This window comes from Myxocyprinus asiaticus, chromosome 8 (genome assembly GCF_019703515.2).
Source record: "Myxocyprinus asiaticus isolate MX2 ecotype Aquarium Trade chromosome 8, UBuf_Myxa_2, whole genome shotgun sequence".
NCBI classification, from domain to species: Eukaryota; Metazoa; Chordata; class Actinopteri; order Cypriniformes; family Catostomidae; genus Myxocyprinus; species Myxocyprinus asiaticus.
This window is the reverse complement of record NC_059351.1, coordinates 48,149,315-48,169,683: the sequence shown is the minus strand read 5'-3', so window position 1 is coordinate 48,169,683 and position 20,369 is coordinate 48,149,315. Positions and strand designations below refer to the sequence as shown.

General features: G+C 37.5%; 2 protein-coding genes across 5 annotated transcripts in view; both read right to left on the bottom strand.

Moving 5' to 3' along the window:
* Positions 1–2,426, bottom strand: part of LOC127444704 (probable E3 ubiquitin-protein ligase HERC3) — a 38,878-nt gene extending 36,452 nt beyond the window's left edge. For all 4 annotated transcript variants that reach the window (XR_007897874.1, XR_007897875.1, XM_051704250.1 and 1 more), the window contains exon 1: positions 2,328–2,426. The gene's annotated coding sequence lies outside the window, so the exon portion shown is untranslated. The remainder of the gene's footprint in view (positions 1–2,327) is intronic.
* Positions 2,427–2,926: 500 nt separating this feature from the next.
* Positions 2,927–16,117, bottom strand: herc56.1 (HECT and RLD domain containing E3 ubiquitin protein ligase 56.1). Its single transcript, XM_051704338.1, has 24 exons — positions 15,901–16,117; positions 14,143–14,257; positions 13,907–13,983; positions 13,544–13,765; positions 13,316–13,407; positions 13,067–13,197; positions 12,301–12,428; positions 12,128–12,198; positions 11,922–12,046; positions 11,751–11,810; positions 11,566–11,671; positions 11,288–11,477; positions 11,047–11,210; positions 10,859–10,933; positions 10,641–10,766; positions 10,471–10,554; positions 10,279–10,380; positions 7,698–7,838; positions 7,391–7,557; positions 7,214–7,274; positions 7,025–7,095; positions 6,707–6,890; positions 6,263–6,365; positions 2,927–4,256 (listed from the first exon to the last, which is right to left on the bottom strand). Exons 1-24 carry the CDS (start codon positions 16,115–16,117, stop codon positions 4,045–4,047), a joined length of 3,024 nt encoding a protein of 1,007 aa, XP_051560298.1. The 3' UTR covers positions 2,927–4,044.
* Between the last annotated feature and the right edge of the window lie 4,252 nt (positions 16,118–20,369).

Sequence of the window (20,369 nt, the reverse complement as noted above, 5' to 3'; positions counted from 1 at the left end):
GAAAAATGTTCGAATTAAATTTTAGTGCATCATAGATGCATTCTGAACATTCAAATCAAGCTGTATTTTGTTTTGTTTTTTTTCACCATATATGCATTACGAACGTTCAAATCAATTACTTGTAATAGGCGAGTTTTCAATATTCCAGTCTAACTTTATGGCATCATAGGTGCATTCTGCACATTAAAACCAGATCTTTAAGCATTTCTGAGGCACTGCGAAGTTTCAAATAGAAATTTTAGACATCATATGCATGTTCAGAACATTCTAATCAATTTCTGCAGCATCACAGGGCTCTCTGAGCATCGTAATGTATGCATTGTAGGAATGTTCTTATCAAAATTTAGTGCATCATAGGGGAGTTCTGAATATTCAAATAAACTTTTTTGCCATAATATTTAAATTCCAAATGTTCGAATCCAAAATTGGCCGTGAAAAGCAAGTTGCCAACTTTCAAGGTGATTTTTTACGGCATCATACGTCTGTTCTGAACATGAGAATAGAATATTTAAGCATCTTTGAGTCATTGCGAATGTTCGAATACAAATTTTAGACATCGTATGCACGTTCCGAACATTCGAATAAATTTCTGGAGCATCACAGGATTCTCTTTAAGCATATTATGCAGGATAGGAATGTTCTACTAAAAATTTAGTGCATCATAGGGGAGTCCTGAATGTTCAAATCAACTTTTTTGCCATAATATTTAAATTCCAAACGTTCGAATCCAAAATTGGCCGTGAAAGGCAAGTTGCCAACTTTCAAGGTGAATTTTTACGGCGTCATACGTGTGTTCTGAACATGAGAATACAATATTTAAGCATCTTTGAGTCATTGCGAATGTTCGAATAGAAATTTTAGACATCATATGCACGTTCCGAACATTCGAATACATTTCTGGAGCATCTCGGAAATTTCGACATTTCGGAATTTGCATTCCGACCGTTTGAATACAATATTGGGAATGATAGGCGCATTGCCAATTTTTTGAACATTAGAATCAAATATTTAAGCATCTCTGGGGCATTGCAAAGGTTTTAATCGAAATTTTAATCATCATGTGCACGTTCCGAACTTTCGAATCGAACTAGTTGGCGTGATAGGCACACTTCCAACGTTTCAGTCGAATTTTACGGCATCATAGGCACGTTCTGAACATTAGAATCAAATATTTAAGCATCTCTGGGGCATTGCGAAGGTTTTAATCGAAATTGTAATCATCATGTGCACGTTCTGAACTTTCGAATCGAACTAGTTGGCGTGATAGGCACACTTCCAACGTTTCAGTCTCAATTTAGTGCATCATAGGGGAGTTCTGAACGTTCAAATCAAGTTTTTTGCCGTTATATTTGAATTCCGACCGTCTGAATACAATATTGGGCATGATAGGCACGTTCTGAACATGAGAATCAAATATTTAACCATCTTTGAGTCATTGCGAATGTTCGATTAGAAATTTTAGAAATCATATGCATATTGCAAACATTGGAATACATTTCTGGAGCATCACAGGATTCTCTTTGAGCATACTATGCAGGATAGGAATGTTCTAATAAAATTTTTGTGCATCATAGAGGAGTCCTGAATGTTCAAATCAAATTTTTTGCCGTTATATTTAAAGTCCAAACGTTCGAATCCAAAATTGGCAGTGAAAGGCGAGTTGCCAACTTTCAAGGTGAATTTTTACACCGTCATACGTGTGTTCTGAACATGAGAATCTAATATTTAAGCATCTTTGAGTCATTACGAATGTTCGAATATAAATTTTAGACATCATATGCACGTTGAAAACGTTAGAATCAAACAAGTGGGCGTGACAGGCACGTTTCAGTCGAATTATTACGGCAAGATAGAATCATTAGAATCAAATCTTTATGCATCAGTTGGAGCGCTGCGAATGTTCGAATGAATCTAGACAATATAGGCGCGATCCGACAGTTCGACTGGAACATTCAAAACGCACCTATGATGACAGAAAATGCTGTCCATCTAGGCAGCTCATTGGTTTTGGAAATCTTCCATGTGGGTCCAATCTCTCTTCTGACGAGTCTGGCCTTAAGCAGCCTGGCACTTTTCTTAATGACACAAATCAAGCTGTAGCTCAAATAATACAGACATTAACCTTAATCTTGTCAAGCTGGTGTTAAACACAGATACTTAATCCTAATATTCAGGATAATGATTTACACACTGACACATAACACCGAGCTGACAGTTACTATAACTGCCCATTTCTAGCATGCAAATGCTGTCTTCTGTATGAAATAAGTATTTTAAAAAAAAAAAAACATGCATTCCTATCGATTATTTAGATCATATATTGTTACCTGGTAAAATGCATTTCGTCTCCTCTGTGTTTTGGTCGTTTACACATGAAATGGTTTCCGTTTAATGGATCCGACGAAAACAAGGAAGTTACGAGTCAGATTATTGCGTCACCGATCACGTGACTCCTGTCAATTTGCCACAGAATATAAGCCAAAATATGTACATTTACCTAATGTGTATATAATAAATACTGTTTCTAATATATAATAACATTCAGTATTTTATGGAATTAATTTTTTTATTTGCTTTATGTTAAGTGAAAACATAGGTGGCCCTGACATGCAGAACAACAGAAGACGGAGTCAAACTATCCCATATGTAATATATATATATATAAATATGTAATGTAATACAATATAATACAATATGCCCAACCAGGAAAACTATGAGCTGTGTTTGTGAAAATTAAATATATCATTGTTATACAAACAACTTTTTTCTTGGTTTGTGCAGCAATACATCAGAAACAAAGTGCAAGTTTTGCAAAGTTGTTTTGTTTTTATTTTTTTTATTAAACAAATATTAAGGAATATTAATATTATAAAATATATTTAGACAAATATATTTATAAATTAAGTTCACAAATAAAACACATCACAAGTACTACAGTATTCGGAAAAGAAACCTCTCCTGCCTGGTGAGAAAGAACTGAAATAGCAATGTGACAAACACCAGAGCTCATCTACTGAATAATACAACTCATGAAAACTTTGCTCAAATTTATTTAACATCAATTATTTCCATAAAAACAACATTGTTGATTTCACAGCCTTAGGACTGCACACATGCCATCTGGAATAAGTGGATATAAATAAATAAATAAATAAAATAAAAGACAACATGGCTGTAGCTTGTTCCCAATTGGTGGAACTAAAACTAGTAAAGCAAACCCAGTGTTTCTTTCAATCATCCCTAGTCTCCCCTAAATATTAAGAAAGGACATAAACTATGGAGTTACTGACAAAAAAAGATCAAGGCTCAAGTTCTTAGACCTGTGACCTTTGATTATACACAACAAAAATGCCTATTATTGTAATGAGAACAACAGCTAAAGAGTGAAGCCAGATTTTCTATTTTTTTGGGAGGGGATTTTTCCCCTTTTTCTACCATTTTGGAATGCCCAATGTGCTCGTGGTCGCATAGTGATTCGCCTCAGTCCAGGTGGCGGAGGATGAATCGCAGTTGCCTCCGCGTCTGGGACCATCAACCCACGCATCTTACCACGTGGCTTGTTGAGCCATCCACCGTGGCAACCACACTCAACTCACCACGCGCCCCACCGAGAACGAACCACATTATAGCGACCATGAGGAGGTTACCCCATGTGACTCTACCCTCCTTAGCAACCAGGCCAATTTTGTTGCTTAGGAGACCTGGCTGGAGTCACTCAGTACGCCCTGGGATTCAAACTAGCGAGCTAATGGTAGCCAGCGTATTTTACCACTGAGCTACCCAGGCTCCCATGAAGCCAGATTTTCAAAGCTGATGTAAGTTATTATGTTGGCTTGACAGTGTTTATAGTGTTTGGTTTTTCTGACATGTCTTTAGAGAGCAGATTTTGCAGGAAGGGCATGTAGTAGCAGTTAGCAAAATGGCAGGATTTAGCAAAACCTGCTGAAATCACTAACACCACCGTTTGGTTAAATAATTTCCTGAGAGCTATCTGCATTTGTACAGAGCACCACATGTAAGATAATAATGTGTCAAGTATCAATCTCAATCCTCCCAGAACCCTCTCCTGTGGTTGAGGGCCTCGATTAGTTTCTCCTTGAGTGTTGTCCTGCTCTGATAAACAGGAAGCTCCAGCAGGGAGTGGCAGGTCAGAGCCTGTGGTAGATGGTCCTGAGTAGAGTTGTACAAGTTTCTGACTCTCATCTTCACCTGACTCATACCAAGAATGGGCACTCGCTCAAACCCCGTCAAGAACACTGAAGAATGGAAAAGGGTGAAACATGCTAAGGGTGTAAATGGTAGAAATGTGACCAATGGCCCCAGCACAATTCATATGAAATCAAAGAACAAACAGGTGTGATGTAATTTAGAACAAAATCTGGCCAAAACGAAAGGTACTTTTAAGTTCGTTTCTGTGGTTCATAACAGCTCGCCAGGGCGAACGTTTAGAAAAAACTTCTTACCCGCTGCTAAACACTTTACTGCCACCAACGTGAATTTTCTTGATAATAAAATATGATCATGCCTGGTAACATGCGCATGTAAAATGGCTAGAAATAGTGTAAAGCTGACAATTTACACAAGGTTTATTTCTATTTCTTGTGCTCCAAACTTACTTCAAACGTACTTCTCTGTCTGCTCGTATGAATGTAACACATCATAAGAAAGTGTTTCACCGCTGTTCAAATGCACTTTGGATCACATCATTTATATGTATAAATGTTTTCCATCTGAAAGGACTAAATATTAAATGAAACAAATGACAATAAAATGCAAAGCAATCTCTTCAGTAATAAAATACTTTTTGAATGTAACTGTATTCTAAATACCAATGATTTAAATTGTAACTGTAGTGGAATACAGTTACTTATATTTTGTATTTTAAATACGTAATCCCATTATTTGTATTTCGTTACTCCCCAACCCTGCGTATAGCATCTTAGCGCATTAGTGCCATGAATGCAAAAAGGTAAACATTACAAAATACACATTTTCTACATCATATTTATAACTTTAAATTATCATGTGTTTATTCATGTTTTTGAAATGTTATAGACATTAAAGCTGATTCTATAAAGCTGAATTAATAATTCTTATAAAAAGTAATGGCCAGCATCATCAAATCACTGCCAAACATGTTCAAATATAATTTTGCATTATACAATTCTGAATCTATGTACTGATTATCATTATCCCATGTCTGCCAAACATGTTGAGTGGCCCAAACATCATCTGCAGCCTGAAACTGAACTTTTGGTTGGATGTTAGGAGTGAATGCACTTAACTGCATAGAAAGCTATAGGATGCACCCTTGCTACCTATTTAGTGAATGACTTAACCTCTTGTGTGATGTCTGCACTGGTCTCAGAACAGTTAGAAATGCACCTTATTTTCATCCTAACTCCATATAAAGCCTCTGAAAGCAACATTTTTCAGCTTTTGCATGAATACATTTATTCTCAGTGTGAAAATGCACAGTAAATATAATGGAATGCATTTACTAATGTTAATGAATAAAACTGTACTGTACAGTGATAAATTAAAATAACAATTTATACTAAAATGAAGCGAATAGACCCACAGATGTGTTAATGTTGAAAAATATTCAAAATAACCAAAATTGTTTGTTTTATTACTTTTGAGGGAACATGGTCCTAATTTCAACATACGTGGACATGATGATTATCAGCACGCTGACGTGCAAAAAAAATGAATTTTTTAATGCGACATATCAAATGAAACTAGAGATGCTACTCTTAACAGGTTTCAATCAAAAAACGTAGAGGTTTCTTACCAGAGGCACTTTTGCTGGCGCTGCGCCAGTAGCAGCGCTTCCTGGAAATCAACATCCTGCTGTTATTTCACATGACGCAGTGCACCAGAAGTTTAACCCTTAAATGACAGTGTAGAATCTTGCGAACAGTATTCAGTCAGTTTTAAATCATTTAAATTATGCGTTGCGTATAGCGAAGCCAAAATACAACGTCCGCACGCGTGGACTCGGGGTCGCACGAGGTTAAATGAATCTCTAAACGCCTCCCACAGCAGCGTGGCTGGTGTCTGAATGTTCGCAAACAGTATGTCGTTGCTCAGCTGTTTCGAACTTCTTAGCTCTGAGTGAAGAACGATGAAGCACATTCCCGTGAGTGTGCCGAGGCCTTTAGAGCTTTATTTTTGAGGCAATAAGAACTATTTATCTCATGAACCAATAGCATTTTGAAAAACTTCATTTTAAATGGTTACTCAACTTAAGTTAACTTACATAGAAAGGCCTTCTTTTCCCTTGATGTTAGTTCATCAAACACCTCCCAGAATGAGATGATGGTTGGATGTTCATCATCAAATAATCCTTCATATCTGGTTTTCTGTTGATCAAAAGATAAATGCGAGTTTGCCATTTGGTTCCCAATGAGACAATATAATAGTACTGATATAATTAATAGGATACTGTACTTAGTCACATTATCTGATAGATTTGACTATATTTATATCTATCTACCTGTATTTTTACTTTTTTTTTCCCCCTGACATTTTCAACAACAAACGGCCCCATTTCTAGAGATTCACTTTACACTAAAAATACAGTAAAAGGCTATAAATCATTATTAACTACAATACATTACAGTAAACACTTTTCTGAATCACTCAAGAGTTTAAGACATTTGACGTGTGATTTGTTTAAAATGTTTAGAATATGTGTGTGGACCTGCTTGAGTGTGTCCCAGTCATATTCTTCATTGCCCACCATCACTCCTCTCAGCTCCTCTGGTTCAAACATCTCCACCAAGTGACTCTCACACCCTTTGAAGAAACCTCTCCTGAATTCTTCAAACACTTCCTCCACGGACTTATTCAGGACATAATCCACATACTTGTCCACAAAGTCTGTCCTGTTGTGTAAATTATTTTTTTTGCATCACATTAACAGATGTTTTATATCTGAATTCCAAGCTCAAGAATTAAGCAAATACAATACTTTAATATGACACAGGTGACACGGATTCATTTGATTAAAAAACCTGACCTGTTGTAATTTGAGACAATTTTTCCTGGCTCAGCAGGATCCAATTCCACTTCAGTTCCATCCCATTTGATCTGATTTTTAAAGACAGAGCAAATTGGAGCACTTTATGTCTAAAAGATATTTCAGTGCTGCCATACTGTATGTAATGAGGTTACTGCACACAATAACGTGACAACCAAACAAACCAACCCTGAAATTCATGTCCATTTCTTCAACATCATCGCTGTAGTCCAGAATGTACTGTAAACTCCTGAGGACATCATTAGTATTAATATTAGATATCTAATCAAACACTGTCAACATTGTTACTGACAAATACAGAGATGCTGAAAAGAACCAAGGTAACATTGAATTAAAAACACTCACTTGCCAAGAACCGGGTCAAACTCTCTCAAGTCTTTGAGAGATGGCTTGACGTTGAGAAGTTTTTTGAACAAGGCTAAAGGAAAAGGCAGGTCAACAACACAGCTGTTGTTGAAGGCCAATCCACACAGGATCCCAAACAGAAAGTACCTCTCCTTCTCAATACTTGGCTGGTTTAAGGAAATAAGTGGTAACAGCCAAAGAGAACCACGGAAATAAACAGATAGCCACAATGTAAGATATGATGACTGTGTGATACTAAGCCAAAAAAAAAAAAAATAAAAAAAAGTGTAAACAGTTTTTGCCTTACCCTTGATGGGAACCAGATCATAGTTTCATTGTCATCATACATGAACATCTGAGAAGCTGGTGCATGCAACTCTTTAAATACTTTGTCAAAAAAGTCTCTCTTGTTGACATCTGATCGATACATATCCTCTGTGTAAACCACCTTTAATGAAAAAGATGTTTTAAACTGCTGTTCATAACTGTATCACTTTAATTTAGTTTAGGTGAAAATACAAAATGTGAACCAAAACTGTCACATTGGAATGAGGTTGATAAGCATGTATAAAGCTTTTTGTATAAAATGTTCACATTTTAATTTATTTTAGCTTTAATTTATCTTGAAATTGTCGCATTCGGAAGACTGAAAGGGATAGTTCACCCAAAAATGTATTCTCTACATCATTTACTCACTCTTATGCCATCCCAGATGTGTATGACTTTCTTCTGCAGAACACAAATGAAGAATTTTAGAAAAATATCTCAGCTTTGTTGGTCCATACAATGCAAGTGAATGGTGACAAAAACTATGAAGCTCCAAAAAGTACAGAAAGCCAGCATAAAGTAATCCATAAGACTCCAGTTGTTTAATCCAAGTCTTCTGAAGTGATCCAATTGGTTTTGGGTACATTTTGCCATTGCAGTCTCTAGGCATCATTTCAAAGCTTGATGCATGCACAGAGCACCAGAGAATTGTAATCAAGCTAGTAATCTTGATCGCCAAGAAGTCAGCTGATGTCAAGGTTTACAGTGAAAAAGGGTTATATTTTGGTCTGTTCTCACAAAACCAATTGGATTGCTTCAAAAGACATGGATTTAACCACTGGCATCATATGGCTTACATATAAACTGCCTTGTGTTTTTTGAAGTTCAAAGTTTTGGTCACCATTCACTTGCATTGTATGGATCTACAGAGCTCAAATATTCTTCCAAAAATCTTTGCGTTCTTCTGCAGGAGGAAAATCAAACATCTGGGATGACATGAGGGCGAGTAAATGATGAGAGAATTCTTATTTTTGGGTGAACTATCACTTTAAATCTAGTTGACAATCAAATTGTCAATGTAACTTCAAACAGCAATTTTTATGTTAAAGCAATAGTTCACCCAAAAATGAAAATTCTCTCATCATTTACTTACCCATCACAGGGCGTAAGCAGGAATAAGGACCCAATTACCGGAGAGTAGAATTAATGATTTCATTAAGTAAATCAATACAAACAGGGAAAAACAATCTCTCACAAGGGAGAAAGCTGAAAAGCAAAACAACATCAAACTTCTAAACTGAAAGACAAACCAGACTAGAGGCCGAGCAGACAAAACATCGACTAAACAACATGAGAGCAAAACAATCCAACAAGCACAAGAGGTCAGGGAGCACAATATATACAGGTAAAGCACATACAGAACAGGTGAAGGCAGTTAACATAACAAGGACTAAAGGAGGAGAGTGATGAGGGTAACGAGGAGGCGGGGTCAGGGAAGCACATGGCAGACAAACACAAAGCCATGTGCTAATACAAGAGACTAAAACAGTCATGAGTGCACATGGTGATGGGGAATCAAACACAGCCATGTGCACTCACACATCACACCAGACTTACAGAAGAGCACATGGCAAAAGGACTGAAACCGAAGCCATGCACTCACAAAAGACGAGACATGGAGCAGGAGTGTCCGAATCCCGACCCAGAACATAAACCGAACTAGGCTGGACCCAGACACCACGCTCCGAACATGAAAACACAAACACAGAACATGAGTGTCAGGATCTTGCCACCACTATAAATATGACTGGCAAAGTGACAGGATCCTGACACTTACCCTCATGCCATCCCAGATGTGTATGACTTACTTTCTTCTGCAGAACACAAATTATGAGTTTTAGATGAATATTTCAGCCCTGTAGGTCCATACAATGCAAGTGAATGGGTGCCAAAATTTTGATCCTCCAAAAAGCACATAAAGGCATCATAAAAGTAATCCATAAGACTCCAGTGTTTTAATCCATATCTTCAGAAGTGATATGATAGGTGTGGATGAGAAACAGATCAATATTTCAGTTCTTTTTTCCTAGAAATTGTTCTCCCTGCCCTGTAGGGGGCGATATGCATAAAGAATGTGAATCACCGAAAACACAAGAAGAAGAATGTGAAAGTTAAAGTGGAGACTGACTGAACAGGAAGGAGATTTTATAGTAAAAAAAGGACATAAATATTGATCTGTTTCTCACCCACACCTTTTATCGCTTCAGAAGACATTGATTTAACCACTGGAGTCTTATGGATTACTTTTATGCTGACTTCTGAAATTTTGCTCACCATTAATTTGCATTGTATGGACCAAAAGAGCTGAGAAATTCTTCTAAAAATCTTCATCTGAGTTCAGCAGATGAAATACACATCTGGGATGGCATGAGGGTAAGTAAATGATGAGAGAATTTCCATTTTTGTGTGAACTATTCCTTTAAGAACATCAAATATAAGTAATATACATAACCGTGTTCTGGAAAAAAATCCAGATGTAACACTGAATTGAAAGGCTTCAGAGTATGATGCATTCAGCGTTTGTACCTCATCGGTGAGAAAATAAAATAATCTTGTCTTACCCTCAGCCATCTTGTTTTGAGATGTTGCTCGTTGCCATTTCTCAACACAGAGAAACAATTGTCCACTAGTGCTGTGCGTCTCAAAATCAGTTCGTATGACCCCTCCAATTAGAACATTTTGTTAATATTCAAAAAGAACTATATGAACACAAAAACGTTTAGGCTGATTTGTTTGGGTCAAGCCAAAATTACCTGCCATATTCTGTTTTTCAATAAGTTGCATTTGGCTTCTAGGTTAAAGATGCATGGAAGTGACAACAGACTGTTTAAAGTTGTCTGTAACAAAAGAAATAATAAAGATGCTATGTTATCTCAAATAAACATAAATATAAGATTTATGGCCAAAAGTTTTTGGTACCTACAAAATAGTACTGTTCCAATGCCATCATTTGATTTCTCCTAATGATGTTTCCAAAAAAGGCACCATGATATGCCATTCCTACAAGCTGCTGATTCATATTGTCCACATCTTCAGTGGTGGCATGCAACTATAGATGTAAGAAAAATGGTATTATTTGATATTTCAGTTTCCCTAAGAAGTCTTGTAATTAGATTGAATTCTCAATTTTTGGGTTCTCACTGTGTCAAGAAGATCATTGATCTCATGAATGATGAAATCAGTCTTTGTGATGTCATTGTGGGTACTGCAGCAGACCTTCACAACAAAAACAAAAAAAAAAGTATATATTAAACTACTATTATAAAGTTATGAGGCTAAATGTGCTTTCCATGATTTCAAAGTTTGTAGTGAAGTGTAATGAAGGGCACCTTATAGAGCATCTGAAGGACCTGCACACATTTCTGCACGCGTGTCGGCATGTCATAGTTAATGTTGTCAACAGCAATCCTGCCAATCAACTTCGCAGATGCCTTACGAAATAACTTCACCATGCCTTGGAGACAATCATCAGGGAGTCTGGACCAGTACATTTCTAAAAATATAACATAACATGAAAATACATAGACAGTTAAAACAAAAACAAAGGTTGAAAATGTGTGACAGCTTTACCTAACACCTTCAGTGCAGCAGGATTCAGCTGAAGGATTTTGGAGGCCAGTGCTTCAGTGAGTTCAGTTCTTTGTGGTTTCTGGAGAACTCTGATGAGTTCAGGGAGGAGAAGGTAAAGCCTCAGATCTTCAACACCAGCTGGGCTTGTGTTCAGAGAAGGCAGCAGTGTACACTGAACCACCTTCAATACCTGAGGCACAAAAATCACTACCTGCATTTTTTTTATTTATAATGTAATTAAAAAAAATGTTTTTTTTGATTTTCAGATTGGCTGTTACCTCTGATATCACCCTTTCGTTCACTGGTATCTCTGCAAAAGATTTTCTGACCAGGTTGAAATCCAAACCGCAGAACTCCACAGATGTCTGGTAATGTTTGTCACAACTACAAAGACAGAAAACTGGCATAAAATCTGGGAAGTGTTCAGAAATGTGCTAGAGAAGTCTACCTAGTTTCGCAATACCTTGTTTTGAGAAAACTTCCATTCAGACAGGCAGCGGATGAGAACACTTTGTTAATTTCCCTGTAAATAACAAAACAATCATACAGTAGTAATTCACTTTTTATAGTCTATTGCTTGTCAATACTATGTCTAGGTGAACTGTCCATGGTTCACACTGAGTCAAACACTCACTTCTTGATTGTTCTCCATGACTTTGAATCACTTTCGGTCAGCCATCGTTTAATCCTTCTTTCATTTAATGTCCAAACCCCTCTGCCCAGATTGGGTTTTGGCTTTGCTGATTCATTCCCAAGTTTCTAAAAATTATAATCATTGCAACAATAAAGTAAACTATTTCCAAGTTTGTTCAACTATTTGCAAATAAAAACTTGTGTTACCTTGAAGCACAATGCAAAAGAATGTTTCTCCCCAGCAATGGGTTTTTCAATTGCACATTTGTGATTAGATTCTGTGTACAACAAATATTTAATTAATTGCAGAGTTGATTACCAACATAATTAATATAAACATAATCATAACGAAACCTATTATTATACTGATTTGCAATTACTTGTTGGCAGATTCACAGGTAATGGCACCGACTGATTGATCATTTGTCCATTTCCCAGCTGCCCTTGTGTCCCACATCCAAATGAATAGATCAGCTTTGACGATTCCACTAATACAAGAGTGTGATTTCTAGAATACAACAAAGAATGAAAACCCATTCACTAAGATGAACAAAAACATACATAAAAGACTTAAATTTGTTTTAGCCATGTTAAGAATATTCATGTTGTAATGTTGGCTATTTTTTTTAATTTTTTTATTTTTCTCCCCTTTTCTCCCCAATTTGTAATGCCCAGTTCCCAATGTGCTCTAAGTCCTCATGGTGGCGTAGTGACTCGCCTCAATCTGGGTTGTGGAGGATGAATCTCAGTTGCCTCCATGTCTGAGACAGTCAGTTCATCTTATCACATGGCTTGTTGAGCGCTTTACCGTGGATACCAAGCGCGTGTGGAGGCTTCACGCTATTCTCCGCGGCATCCACGCACAACTCACCACGTGCCCCACCGAGAGCGAGAACCACATTATGGCGACCACGAGGAGGTTAATCCAACGTGACTCTACCCACCCTAGCAAACAGGCCAACTGGTTGCTTAGGAAGCCTGACTGGAGTCACTCAGCACGCCCTGGATTTGAACTTTTGACTCCATGTGTGGTAGTCAGCGTCTTTACTTGCTGAGCTACCCAGGCCCCCTCTTAATTTTGGTTATTTATAAGATCTGTTTTCTGAAATATTGATTGCAATACAGCATGTAAACAGTCTAGTCTACCTCCCACATGTGATCCAGGACACTTTAGATCCCCAAAGTTCAGCGACCACCCTCGGATGATGTTCATCTGTAAATGAGTTGTGCCCAAGTTGCCCAAAACATCCCGATCCAAATGTGAACACAGTCCCACCCTGATAATACAACCATATTAACTTCATCATCAACTTCAATTGTGAATATTATATTAGACTGTTATAAAATTGTAAGCCTTTAATCGTGTAACATTTTACTACTTTTTCTGTCTTTTACCTTTGATAAAGTAGCAGTATGTTCCCCTCCACAAGAGATGAACACAGTTTTCCTCTGGTTCAGGCTGTTTACAACTGTTGGGACGTACCTGTCTGTGATGGCACCATAATAAATTCATAACTTCCAAACACAGTAGATCACATTCATGCATTAATATGGGCTTTACATTGTATTGAACAAATCTCAGAAATATTACTGTGAAGAAACAGACTGGATAAGAATGGGAACCTGTGGTGTCTCCTAGGCCCAGCTGTCCAGCGTTGTTCTTCCCCCAGCCAAACACAACTCCAGAGAGAGACAAGGCGAAACTGTGGTCTCCTCCAGCGCTGATCTGAACCAGCGGAATCCCACTCAGACTCTGAATGTGTTGAGCAGTCAGAGAGCCAGATCGTCCTTCCTTCAAACCCAGCTGACCGTGAGAGTTCTCACCCCATACAAACAACTGACCATCTGAGAGGAGAAGAGGAACAACTCTGCACATCTACTCTGGCAAATGCATCATTTTTATCAATTCAAGTCAATCTAAAGCAGCCAAAACAAAATGGCAGCAATTTTCTATTCATCTGCTGCTGGTTGAATGGTGGTGAGTACCATCAGTTAGTGCCATTGAATGCTGGTCTCCACATGCGATCTGAATCACCTGCCTGTTGTCAAGGCCTTTGAGAGGACTGCAGGGACAAAACAATGTGTCAAGTCTCCACTCTTCAAACTGAGTAATTTAAAGACATCAAACAGCACTTTAGTGAATTAATATATATGTATGTAAAAAAGAATAAAGGCTAGATGATAATACTTCTGGTATTATGCCTGCTGTCATATAAACATACGTGCACATAGAAGAGTTGTCCATAATAAGAACTTTTCCTCCATAAGCAAGCAGGACTGCACCAGCTCCCCCACAGACAATTGATCTGAATTTTTCTTTCTTTAGCTGTAGTTGTTCTAGGTCAGGGTAAATAAAATATTTTGATCAGTTCAACTACTGTTCAAATAAAATAACAAATATTAATTTCTCATTGCTTTTTGTTAACACTATTTCTGACCATTTTGTTTTACTGTATTTATATTCTTAGGCATGGTTCAGAGAAGAAATGAGATTAAGAGGGGAGAAAAAAAGAAAAAAAAAAGCGAATTGTTCTGAAACATGACCTGAGCCAGTGGCATAGCGGCCTAGGCTGATAGGGCTGAAGCCCCGGATCTTTTGTTAATAGCCCCAAATGTTGTTGTTTTTTTTGTTTTTTTTTTTGTGATGAGAAAAAAAAAGTAAGGCTTAATGTTCATTACATCAGGGTACAAAAGCAACGAGGCAGGCATCAATTCTGGCTTCAAATGTAAATTAATTCTGATCAGTGAGCCCAACTTGCATTAATTGACAGTTCGCACTTTGACTTTTACCTTCTGTTTGTGCTCAAGTTCATCAGACGAATCGTTACGAACGCCTCGAGTGGGAGCTTTCCATTTTCTCTCACGGGGGTGCAGCTTTTCTGTATCAGAGGCACTGAGGTTTTATTATGCAAGCATTATTTCTAAATATATAATTTAGAAGTTAACTTGTTCGGTTATTCGGGTTTAGTCAGGAGTCGTAGGGCCTACGCGGGTTATAGTTTGAGAATAAAGTCGTAGCATTATGATATTAAATTTCGTATGAGAGTAAAGTCAAAATTATCAGAATAAAGACTTAGCATTGTGAGAATAAAGTAGAAATATTAGAGAAAAAATCTCAATATAAAGCTAAACAGAGCGTCATTTTCATAACGATAGAACGGACGCCAAGCCAGCAGCTTCGTTAATGCAAGAGATGGATGTGGAGGACGTAGTTAAATCATACTTTAGGATAGGATTTTGCAATAAAGAAATCCTTTGTCTTTTGGCACATCAGCACAGAGTTCTTAGTATCCGGACTCTGCAGTGGCTATGTTAATTTAATTTATTCAGGGATTTGCGCAGTCCCGCTCTGCATTGTTATTGGGTTTTCATCTCTAAACACTACTATAACTGAGGGGATGTAACCACATACAATATCTTGATACTGACTTGCCTGTATATAATTCACAGCAGTTCCAATTATTTTTCGCTTCACTTGAGTGTGAGCCTATATCTCGCGCCTCCCTTGACAGGCGCCCACATGTTGAAAACTGCTGTACTAATGCACACCTCATTCACGAACAGAGAGCTTGTAAAAACTTCCTACAAAATCAGCTCGGTTGCATAGCCAAGTTATGTCCCTGGTTAGTGGTGTTGTATGTGAAGACCCAAACGCTCCAATCTGCTGTTATCAACCACATCACTATAAATTTACTTTCCTTTCGATTTATTCTCAAAATATTCTCCACGGTGTACCAGCCCATGGGCCTCCCAGTTCTTAATCCGTCCTTGATAATATGGCCTGTGGGCTAAACCCCGGATGACACTGAAGTGTAGCGACACCCCTGATCTGAACACCAGACTCGAACCCGGGTCTCCCACATAAACAGAGAGCTGCAAGGAAACGTCTCTGCCATGTCTAATTACTTTAAGAAACATATTGATCTTAAGCATTATTAAATAATCAGTTATTTAAGCTGTTTCCATTTTGTTTATCATACTTAGTCTGCCATCATGACCACTGTCTTCAGCGCGCAATCTCAGGACAGAGACCTTCCCATCCCGGATGAATCCAATAAAGCTCTTTCCTGCTGACATGTCCTGTATTTCAGATTTTGGACACATGAAGCGTATTCCACCACAATCCGCATGTTTGACATTGTCGGGCTGTAACAAACCGAGACCCTCTCTGACCTGCGCGCCCCAATAACACAACATCTTAACAGTTCACAGCAGTTGCACAGCAGTGTTTCAGCGAATGAATGGACAGAAGCACATCCTCATAATAAATACAGCCTGAATCGAAAACGAGAGTGAAGCAGCAACACCGCATAACTAATTAGTAAACGATTTCCCACCAAACGGAAGTAATTCGCAAGTTGTGACACGCATTTACAATGTTGTTATTCTTCTGCCCGCACGTTTAATGAATGGATGTGGATCGGAGTGATGATGTTACAGTATGTGGGAAACGAAACCAAACTCAGCTATAAATTAAACTTCTCGACACGCGCATTAGTGTTGTAAATCCAGTATTATTCTAAAATAAGTTAAGTAGGCCTCGTGCCCTTACAAAAAAAAAAAAAAAAAAAAAAAAAAACCTATAGGGATTCTGCAGAATTTTCATTTTCTCTGCAGGATTTAGGAAAACTGTGCAGGATATTCCTACAGGTTTTTGAATATCCATAGAGACATGCAGGAATAGCCAGCACACTTCCTGCACAGGAGAAAAATCCTGCAGGATTGTATCATTTCTATAGGATAACTGCAAACCTCCTGCAGGAATAAAATAAGTTTCTAAACGGTTTAATTGATCCTGCAGGACACCTGCTTATTCCTGCAGGAATAAAACAGTATTTTACAGGATACACAGGAGAATCCGTGTATCATTCATTCATTTCATATTCAATTTGGAATTAAAAATAGAAAAAAAAAGGAAAAAAAGAAGAAAAAAAAAGACTTTTCATTATTCGTGTGCAAAACCAATATTAAAAAACAAATAATTACTTGTTTTTCGTAATTTCGATTTAATGCACAAAATAAAAATAAGAAATTGGTCAAATAGCCACGGGACACTGTGACTTTTGATTATTTGATTTCACTAATATATGGCTTGAATATTTGATTCGCACCTGAAACGCCCCTTTCTCCAATTTGCTATTTTTAACTTGAGCATTAAATCCAAATGACGAAAAACAAGTCATTATTTGTTTTTTAATATTGGTTTTGTAAACGAATAATGAAATAAGTCGTTTTTTTTTTTTTTTGTTTTTTTTTCGATTTTGAATTCCTAACTGAATATAAAATGAACGAATGATTTGAGCTATTTTTAAAACAAATATTGAAAATGGCATTTTATGTGTTTGAGTGTGCAATATACGATGTAGTGTTTACTCATATAATTCAAATGATTTTATTATATGAGTAAATATTGTAATCATTTTATTAAGCATCAGACCACAAACATAACCCGTTTATCTATTTACGTTTGTACGTACATGTTGACGTCTGTTACGTCAGTCAACGTAAGCATGTGAGTTCAACTGACAAGAAGCGTTCTGTTTCCGTTATCGCCCTGCAAGTATGACGATCATTTATTTAATTTGGATAAAATGTACATTAGTGATGTGTGACTGTTTGTTAAATATGTGAAGTAAAATATGTGAATGTGTAGTTTTGTAGAGTTAAATCTCCATTGCAGAGTTAACAAAGGCTGACAACTTTACGTTTGAAATATCAAAACCTGTTTTAAGACTTACATTTGAAAGAAGCCTTGTATATTGTTCAGATTAACAATTTTCATTGATTCTCAGAAAAACAAAACATATATACACAGAATCAATCTTAACCCCCACTATTGCACCTCCCCCTCCCAATCCCCAACCCCACCCCCACCCTGGCCCAAACAACATCCCAGTGGTCGCAAATTATATAGACACACAGACACAAATAAATAAATAAATGATTATTTATATATATATATATATATATATATATATATATATATATATATATATAAATAATCACACATCCATTTCTCCACGAACCCATTGTTCTTCCCCGTTCTTCTAAACGACCCCTCCTCAAAGGCCGCCACCCTTCCCATCTCCGAGCACCACTCCATAAAGGAGGACGCTCCAGCCGACCTACAGCCCCTTAAAATAATCTGTCTGGCGATCACGACACTGGTTAAGACCCAACTCTTTATGTGTCTATTTTTAATGTCAATGACCGCCCCATCACCCAGAATACAGAGTCTGGGGCAAAATGATACCCAAATGCCAAATACATCGCACACCAGACTCCGAACCTTCAGCCAAAACTCCTGAATCTCAACACACCCCTAAAAGACATGGGTTATGTCTCCATCCTCTGATTGGCATCGCCAGCATGTGGGTGTGTCTTTAAGACCAAGCCTATACAATCTAGAGGGGGTCCAATAGAACCGATGTAAAATCTTGAATTGCATAAGGCGCACCCCTTGTGTCTCTAGATGTAGACTTTATGTTTTTTAGAATCCTAGCCCACACTCCCTCCTCCAGTACCAAATTTAAATCTTTCTCCCATAATCACTTGAGAGAAGTTAAAGCTCCGTCCCCCAGACTCTGAATTAGCAGGGAGTAATACACTGATGCCTCATGACCTTTTCCAAAAGCAGTAACCACCACTCTCATTGTATCTGCCACTTTAGGGGGCGGTGAATGCTATCCCCAAAAATAGTACAGAGCAAGTGCAATTTAAAATAACTGTTTTCTATTTGAATATATTGTAAAATGCAATTTATTCTTGTGATCAAAGCTGAATTTTCAGCATCATTATTGCAGTTTTCAGTGTCACATGTTCCTTCAGAAATCATTTTAATATGCTGATTTTCTAATATGGGCATATTTACAGCACATTTTACACATTTACACCCGAACAGATATTTGCAAGCACAAGCTTCGTTAATGATAATGAGGCAGCATAAACACTAGTTAAAATATAATCTAAACATTCATATTATTTTTATATAATATTACATATCATATTTATATCATACAGCATACAATTTAAATACCTGCTTTAGCCGAAACAACATTTAAATGTAACTAAAACTTCCCAGTTAGGACTTATTTAAAATTTCAGTACTTTGAATACTGGCTGGCAAGTCTGGAAATAGTCCAAGTAGTAAAATATGTACATGTTTATATAAAATAGCATGTCAACTAATGTAAGTAATGTAAGTGTTCAGACTTACTTGTCGGATGCCTGCTCTTCTTCTGAGGAAAATGTGAACTCTTCGTCACTATCCAGGAGCTTCCTCACCTGTGTAGCGTGCCATCTTCCAAACGTGCAGGAAAGTGAATGAATCTGATGATGAACTTGATGTTTTTTAAGGCAGTGTTGAGGGCGTTTACCATTTGCATTGATTGCCTCAGCACATTACCGTATGAATAGCACCCTCTGCACATGGGTGGGATCACATTAGCGATAATTAGCTGAGCCAGGAGAAACTGTACATTGCTTTGTATCATACAGATTACATTGCAGGACAATATTTGTTTTACATTTTAATTGTTTTATTTAAAAGTAGACATTTTAAGCTTTCTTTGGACATATGTTTCATGTTTGTCTGATAAGTATTCGCAGAGTTTCAGTTCATTTTTGTGACGTGTTTCAGAAAGATGCTCGCGGAGACAGAGACGGCTGAAAGCGCACCCCGTTTATTTTCTTTATTTTACAAAAGCACAAGGTTTTGTTGTTATTGTGAGTGTACACAAATAAAAGTAGACACTTTATAGTCTCTAATGATGTCTTACACTTATCTGTATGCCCAAAAATGACGGAGTATTTTAAGTTGTTTCCGCTGTTATGAGGAAAAAATCCAGCAGGACACGCCGGCACGTCTGTCAACCCCTGAGGGTTAATAACATTAACCTTCCCAATCATCGATAAATGTAATGGAGCCCACCTGCCCACATCAAAATTAACTGTAACTAAATCAGACAAATTTGCTGGGAATAAAATACCCAAATACTTAATGCCCTTTTTGGGCCACTCGAAGGCGCCCGGCTGGAAAGCAGTTACTGGGCAGTACGCTGTTAGAGCCAAAGATTCAGATTTAGATCAACTGACTTTGTATCCTGAGAAGTTAGAAAATGAATTAATAATCCTGTGGAGGCAAGGCATAGATCTAGTAGGGTCAGAGAGGAATAATAAAATATCATCTGCTTAAAGCAGAAGCTTATGCGCCATACTTCCCGCCATCACCCCTGGAAAATCATCCTCCTTTCTTATCGCGGCTGCTAATGGTTCCAGGGCAAGACAGAACAATAAAGGGGAGAGAGGGCAACCCTGCCGAGTGCCCCTATCCAGAGTAAAATAATCTGAAATTAATCCATTCGTTTGTACCGCCGCTACTGGGTGTCTATAAAGTAACTTAATCCATCCAATAAAAGTATTCCCGAACCCATACATTTCCAGAATCTTT

Coding starts and splice junctions, on each gene's coding strand:
- herc56.1 (XM_051704338.1), bottom strand. CDS start 16,117: ATGTTGTGTTATTGGGGCGCGCAGGTCAGAGAGGGTCTCGGTTTGTTA. Junction 10,934..11,046: donor TCCTTCAGATGCTCTATAAG/GTGCCCTTCATT, acceptor TTTGTTGTGAAG/GTCTGCTGCAGTACCCACAA. Junction 7,275..7,390: donor TTTGACCCGGTTCTTGGCAA/GTGAGTGTTTTT, acceptor TGATGTCCTCAG/GAGTTTACAGTACATTCTGG.